General features: G+C 30.5%; 1 protein-coding gene across 1 annotated transcript; it reads right to left on the bottom strand.

Moving 5' to 3' along the window:
* Window positions 1-1804: 1804 nt before the first annotated feature.
* On the bottom strand, window positions 1805-6145 carry HELRODRAFT_160985 (hypothetical protein; the record flags this gene model as incomplete). The annotated part of the gene is made up of 8 exons (XM_009020976.1): window positions 1805-1861; window positions 2473-2562; window positions 2746-2796; window positions 2887-2924; window positions 4910-5033; window positions 5113-5187; window positions 5262-5299; window positions 6061-6145. 8 exons carry the CDS (start codon window positions 6143-6145, stop codon window positions 1805-1807), a joined length of 558 nt encoding a protein of 185 aa, XP_009019224.1.
* Window positions 6146-8303: the final 2158 nt, after the last annotated feature.

Here is an 8303-nt window from a genome sequence, read left to right as displayed (position 1 = left end):
ATTCGTTCCGTTGGCTTGAGCTTTTCGGTCGACGATAAAATTTTAGCAACGTTGACACTAGAATTTAATTACCATATTTTTGATGAATTGCAGTCGGAAAACATTTTTGCAGCCTGAAATTGCCACAAAAGTAACGTCCGAAAACGAATGTCAACAAATCATAGACATCGCAACATGTTAATGATGTTCCACGATATCAATGAGTAAACAAACAACAGCATTGCAGTAAGTTTTTATTTTGATGCTAACAACACAACAAGAGCAACTATGAAAATTGTTCCATTTATGCAAGGCACGTTTTCATCAATGAAGATAAGTTAATTTTATTAATTCATTTATTCCAATACGAATCTTGGTTTATCTTGCCGAAGCTCTCACATAAATGGCACTTTTGGACACCTACAAAAGTTTTATAAAGTTCATCACAAACTATTAATTGTATTATTTCAGTAATAAAATGACATGCATATAATTTATGCAATGTGTTACATTTAATTATTTAATGTTTGCCAGAAATTAATTCAACAATTAGTTTTAATTATAGTGTCAAAATGCCATCCACAAATTCTATAAGTTACAAAAAGGAAGTTTGAATTGGAGCTAGAATGCCGACAAATTTAAATGTGACTGCGAAAAGTAAAAAGCGGTTTCACGCATGTTAAAAGAATTTGGCTAGGATCCTTAGCTACACTGGATATGATTATATAACAGTAGAAAGCCTGATGCCTAGTGGTATAATGCGCCTTGCAGTGCGTGCTGTGACATGGTTCGATAATAAAAATGGATCCTAGCCTATCACAAGCTTTGTGTGTGATGAGTCGTTTAGTCAGTATTCATATACGTTGTTTGTATTGTCAGAATTATGAAATAATGCTGACTAAAAATACTGCAAAATTTTCAACGCGAAATTTATTCACTCGATAGGGGGCATGGTGCAAGTTAATTTACTCGATAGGTGACAACGTATTTTTTTTGTTTTGCAATTTAGATGACGTCATAAATTATTATAAATTATTTTAAAATCTAATTAATACTTTTTCTGATTAATTGGACATGCCTTGTAGATTTTTATGTTTTAAAACACCCGAAACAAAATCTAATTTTGTTTTGATAAGGAAGGGTGTGAAAAAACTTACAGAGAGTCCGCTCTGGGTTGACTAGTGAGGCAGCTTCGAATAATCAGTGCCTCTTCTGGTCCCTAAGAGACTTAACGCGTGATTCTATGCTCATTGGCATAGTTTCAGAAACGTCTTAAGTTCTCAAAGAGTCAGCCTTGGGTTCACCAGTTAGGCAGCTTCGAGTAATCAGTGCCTGTTCTGGTATCTAAGAGACTTAACGCGTGATTCTATGCTCATTGGCATAGTTTCAGAAACGCCTTAAGTTCTCAAAAGTGGATTTAGTACGAGACTCTATGCTCATTGGCATAGTTTCGCACGCGTACTAGAGTCACACAATTTGTTACCAGTGTTGTTCTGACTCTTGTTGTCTTGTGTTGGTCGTGCGAAAGCCGATCAGACTTGACGGCCCAGTGAAAACAGGCCAGGGTTGTGCGAAAGCCGACCGACTGACAGACAGGCCCAGTGAAAACAGGCCTTGGGTTCTGTGAAAACGAATCCGCCTCGTTGTTTTGTTTCTTGTGCTATTTGTGGACCTAGGGTTCTTTGCTGGATTCTATACTCATTGGTATAGTTTCACACGCAGCTTGGAATTTCCATAGGCTCCGATTTTTGTGATTCATTTTTTTTTTTTATTTATTGGAGTTGTATCGACATCAACATCGGATACACACGTCGAAGTTGTACGATTAAAACGCCAAGAAACATATTCCAAGTTGAAGACCCAACAAGAAGAGTTCTAATTCCTGTATTCCAGTTTGTTCATTGACATTTACATTATTATAGAGTTCATTAGTTCAATTCCTTTTATTTACTTCCGTCGATTAATAAAATTGTTATCGAATATTTTTACGCGTTCGTGTGTTACTCAGTAAAATCATATAATTCGAAAAAGCCCAGTGCCACACAGGACTGGTCGAACTCACGATAAAAATATACACAAAAATTATTGTCGGACCATACAAAAATTCCCTGAGAAAGATAGAGGAGGAGATTGCTTCCTCTTATCATTTTAATTTATTATTATTTAAAATCTCCGACAGTATATTGTTGACTCCTCTAAATGTCTGAGATGTATATATATATATGGCATTCAACCTTTCTGCACTAGAAGAACTTGTATTATCTCGTAGCATCTAATTGACTTCTAACTTTTTTACAAATTTTATCAGGCTAACAATATTTTAAGTTCAAATGTTTTTGGACTAATTTGTAACAGAAATCTTTAATCATGTATGAAAAAAAGTAGAAATCTAGATAAGTAGTAACAGAAATCTTTAATCATGTATGAAAAAAAGTAGAAGCCTTCTTGAAAGTTATAATGATTAAAAATTAATTAAAAAAAAAGATTATTTACCTGCTCAGAATCATCAACATCCAATCTTACGTAGTCTGCAACTTTAGCAGACGTTGAAAAGATTTCTTTATCATTTTTGAAGACAATCACCTGTTTTTTTTCCAATAAAATAGTTTGATTCTTTTTTTGAATTGCTACTTTTCTCCGAAATGTTAAAAAAATATAAAAATAACTACTTAAATATGTTTCGAACCGAACTTTTCTATTTTCAACCATCGTAACTAAAATAATTTGTTTATCAAGTGCCAGGTAATAATAAAAATGAAGTCGTACTTTTAGACCTGGAATTTCTTTTTTCAAAGATTGTATAACAGAGTTATAACTCTGCGTGTAATATTTTAAAGCAAAATTAAGTTACAAAAATATTAAAACATTTAAAAGAATTGTAATTGATAAGAGACGCAGAAATTTTACCTTCCCGATGATATTAGGCACTAGGCTGAGTTTTGGCTCTGAAAAGAATTATTTAGAATTACAATAGTGTTCTTTTTTTAGATAACCAAAAAATTTGTTTTCAAATGTCGAATGATAACAATCAATATTCAATTTGATAGAGTTGCAATCGAAGAATTAATAATTACAACGGTGAGCCCTGTGATGGGTGCGTAGATGATTTTGTGCTGGAGTGAGGCGGTTCACTTCAAAACAGGTCAGACCACACTGGCCGCTTAGTTTACCATGCCATAATTATATTCGTTATTTTATCTTATTTTCTGAAGTTTGTTGCGTTAAAGCTTCAATATGCTGATGAAATAAGTTCAGTTCACATAGGTGACCATTAATGACATCTTCTGTTCAACTTACTTGTAAAGAAACAATAAAGGCGAAAATGGAAATAGTATTCAGCAAAATGGGCCAATAAAATATAATTTCTTCAGTAACAGTTGCCAAATATTGGAACAGTTTAAATAACAACGCAGTGTCAACAAAATCGACAAACATTTTTTTTTAAAGCAAGTTGGTCAAATTTGGATTCTAACTCAAGTGGTTCTAAACAGATGATCATTTTTTTGAGCTATAATTTCAATTATGTTATGCTATGCAATGTTATACTATATTAAAAAAATAATTAAAGAAGATTTAAACACGTTGTAAAAAGTGTTATGTTCCTGTACCTACAATATGTTTGGAAAAAATTTATAATAACATCATTAAAATTATTCTTTTGCTATAAAGGACCGCTGTTGGATTTTTGCAGCATTTTGTACAGGTTTTCAAAATAAAGATTTCTTATGTAAATGAGTCTGCATATTTTAAATTTAATCAGTTTCCGATTGGAAGATATATGCCAGACCATTAATGAGTTAAACTGATTAACTAACTAATTAATTAATTTTGATTTCCATTTCTAACATTAACATTTGATGCGATTTACATTTAGAAATAAATTAATTTCAACATATTAAATAATACTTAATCTATATAAAATTTATTTCAAAAATTTACTTACTTTGTCTGACTGAATGATTCCGTTTATCCTTTATTTTGTATCTACTTATTTTTGTCTTCTATATTTTGATCTTATTAACTTATGATTGTTTTTATTCTATTTCTATTTATTCGTGCATAAATTTTGTCTTTCGGTTTCTCTTATATAACTTGATTTTCAATATTTTTTATTATTCTGTGATTAATTTTATTCAGTTCATAATTATTTCTGCAACTGTTTTATAGTTTATTTTATTTTTAATTTTCTTGGTTCTGTTATAATTAATTTGCTTTTTAATCATACTATGATTGACTTGAATTCAATTTATTGTTTCTTTTTCAAAAGTTTAATTTAATACCTCTTTTCCGTTTTTATAAATTAACATTGCTATTAGTATTCCATACTGTGACTGATTTTCTCTTATTTACAATTATTCAGGTCAAATATTTTTTCATTTCATCTTTTAAGTCTTGTTCTTCAATTACCTTATATATGTATTTGATTGTTTTGGTACTGTTCATATGTAATGCTTACATATATTTTGGGGAGTGTGTATATGTGTGTGTAAGTTTGTGTGAGTGGATGCGTGTATGGGAGTATGTGTGTCTATAAATGTAAGTATGTATAGTATATGTATGGGTGTGTATATATGTGTATGTATATGTGTATGTATGCATATATTAATTGGTTTTAAACATTATAAATTTCACATATTTTATATATATGCATATATTAATTATTTTCATATGTCTGCATATATTAATTGGTTTTAAACATTATGAATTTTTCATATTTTATATACATGTTTTAAAAATTGCTTTTTTAAAAGTTTTAAAAATGAAAGAACAAAATATTTAATTTACATTTTTTTAATCGAACTATGAATTTATGGATTACTTTTTTGAATGTTGGGTTTTCCGCTTAGTTAAGATTTACTCTTTTGGAATGCCACATTGTGTAAAAAATTTATTGTTTGTTCATAATAAACGAGAATAAAAAATTTCTCACCCTGTCCGAAAAACTTTGGTACCTGAGTGACGACATCAGTCGATTCATCGTAAACCAATCTGACTTGGTTGTACCAAAATTCTTCGGAATATTTTTCGTAGTCAACAGATACAATTTCAAAAAACTGTGAAAAATTTCAAAACATTTCAGGAATCGCAAATGAATGACACAAGTTCATTGACCTTAAACAAATCTTCACTTACTTGCACGTTCGGCATGTCCTTCAAAATAGCTTGCATAACAATGTTCCTATTCTTTTTGGAGTGGATTTTTTCAGTCTATAACATTGAAATATGTAAATAATTTTTTTTCAAAGTACCTTGTTAGTTAGCTCAGGCCACTCCTTTCTAACGAGTTCGTAGCCCTTCTGGTGTTGCACCCACGCCAAGGCTAAAAATTAAAATAATTCATTTTAATTTAAATTCATTATAATATAAATTTGTTGGCTATCAGTGTTTGAATAGATAATGGTAATATGCAACAAATATGTTAAAACTAACCAACACCCAAAACCAACAAAAAAACGAACGACTGCATATTCATTTGTTACTCGATGCTTTAATCCAAAGCTATTTAAATGAAAACTTAAAAAAAAACTAACCAATCAGATGCTAACAACTGTTATCATTATTATTCAGTTAATTTACTCAACATACGCTCAACTTTTTCAAAACAATATATTGATAGATTTTAATTGAGTCGTGTGAGTTATTCTGATTGAAGAAGAAATAATATTTTTACACAGCAACAGATGCTGTCGATGCTGAAAAAACAAAAATGTTGTTTTAGCAATCCCTTTTCTACAAGCAATCAATTAATGCGCACACAAGTAAGGAGCATTGTTTTGATTTTATTTCACATTTGTCTGAAAGTTATATATTCTGCTACATATTATATTTCCTACCCCAAACACCTTTCAAAACCAAAAACAAGTTGTAACTGCAAAATAAAAATGTAAATGTGCTGAATTACACGTTTTTAAAACATTTTGCGTCAAGGACCCTTATGCAGTGGCAGATCCAGAACATTAACATTTGCGTTTGAAAATCATTCCCAACCAAAAACTGAAGTAAATGGGAATTACGAGAATCAGCAAAAGCTTTAGAATCTTATTTATATTTATGTATATTTTGTTTGAAAATGTTTCCAACTTTTCACAGAATAACAGAGAATATTTATTTTAGCAAGAAAAATGTTATCCTGTATGGATCGAAAACACGTTGTTATGGAGCACATGATTGTTTTCATCTGATGAACGATTCGCAGGGCGATGCGGGTGCGTGACGTAAGAGAGCAACAACAACAACAACAAACGTGTTCATCTCTTGTTTTTATCTGTTGCTAATTTTACTGCCATTATTCTTTTTATTTTTAAACTATAACGCGTTTAATTTTAGATTTTATATATATATTCAGCAATATACATATTTAAGTTGTTTCGGCTGATTTTTTCATTTTTTTTTATAAAAATCTTTTTGAACTCTATGCTCATCTAACCATTCGGTAAAGAAATTAAATTTTTTGAAAAAATTAAATAAACGCAATATGTGAGCAATCAAAAACTACCATAGATAAACTAGATAAAATTCAGACGACAGTAACGACTTAGCTACAGGCAAAGGCTCAAAGATATAGTAAACGCAGTGCTCAATATTTTCAAATCATCATGATCAATAACAACAACAAAAAATTTATAGAATGATAATGACAGAATATATAATAATTTTCTCACCACAACAAACAGAATAAATAATAATTTACTTCAGCGATGAACTATTTTTTCTAGAAGAAAAAGAATGTAAAATAGACCTCTCAAGAATCAACTGATGCCATACACGACGACGATAATTAAACTTTCAATAAAAAAAATCTAAACAGCTTCGATTGATTACCAGAAAGTATTTGACAGTGCCAAGTAATATTAAAAAATTTATTAGAAATTCCATGTCAAATTAGAAAATCAGATTGTGTCTGTACAGCAGGAATCTTTGTTCAGACTGTCATTATTCCTTTGTTACTAGAATTCTTAAAAAGCAGAACGTACGTCAATGTATTAACCATTTGCTGTACATAGATGAAATGAAATTAATTATGCCAAATGAAGATCAACTTAGAAAAACGTTGTTAACAGTTAACAACTTTGGCCAAGATATAAAAAATGATGCTTGGAATATGTAGATAAATACGCCAGCCCTGGAATAGATAAATACGTCATCCCCGAAAAAGAGTGGTGATACGAAACGAGGTGACTGCAGAATAATATATTAGATATAGACATGAACCCCAGAAAGTTTCAAATTATAACGATGGGAAACTTCTGGGATATTCCAAAAGTCACCAACAAAAACATACCAGCAAACAAGCCAGATATATTAATCCATGATACGGTAGGAAAAATAATTAATGTTATGCAAAAAGAATCTTAAAAAAATTGTAAATACAAGGATCTTGCAATTGAAATTCAAAGAATGTGGCAAACGAAGTTTATAATTATTATGGTGGTTGAGAAGCTTTAGGAACTGTAAGTAAAAATCAGACGCAGACTGAGATTCAAAACATTTCATTACAGAGTACAGCAAGTATTCTAAGAAAAATATATGGTTGAATTCTTATGAAATCCGGTTGAGTTTCGGATATATCATCAACCAGCTTTGAAAGATGTGAACATTAAAAATAATAATAATATAATACTTACAGTATAAGCTGCTTAATTGCAATAAGGAGATATGCTTGTTCTTTCCACTTTTCGAATTGCATTCATTAACCAAGTTACAAATTATTTAAAGAACTAATGAGACATACCTTTTGGACTTATCATATTTAATCAGGGGTGTTAAAATCAAAGTATCGCGATCGTCAATAATGTATCGCCAATACACTTTCAGTCTTGGCTTTGGTATCGGCAATACTTTGATGTGAGTGAATTTTTCATCAACACCAGCAGAACAATAAGAAGCAAAAATTAATTAGGATGCAAATTCTTAATCATGCTGATTTTGGAACCCTCACGTAAACCGAGTTTTGGAGCACCTTCAGTGAAAAGTATTAACATTTATAATTGACAAATAATTTTATATACTTTCAGACGCATCAACAACAATAATATCAATTAACCTCATTATAATTCTTTCTTATATTTTAGAAACAAGATTTTTTTTTACAGACAAACATACATACCCCTGATTCACCTAGACATAGACAATTTATTAATTGCACAAACATACAATGCATGCACTGCACAACAAACTGTGAACCGCACATTTGACAACTTGAAATTAATAATTATAATTTTGGCGTTCTGGCCAACTAACCGTTCGCTTTTACCCTGAACTTTCTCTCCCACAACCAAATTCATCAAATTTGTTTCACAATTTAGATGGAAGAATTGTGTTCG

This window comes from Helobdella robusta (assembly GCF_000326865.2).
Source record: "Helobdella robusta unplaced genomic scaffold HELROscaffold_3, whole genome shotgun sequence".
Taxonomy (NCBI): domain Eukaryota; kingdom Metazoa; phylum Annelida; class Clitellata; order Rhynchobdellida; family Glossiphoniidae; genus Helobdella; species Helobdella robusta.
This window is presented reverse-complemented; position numbering and strand designations above follow the sequence as displayed.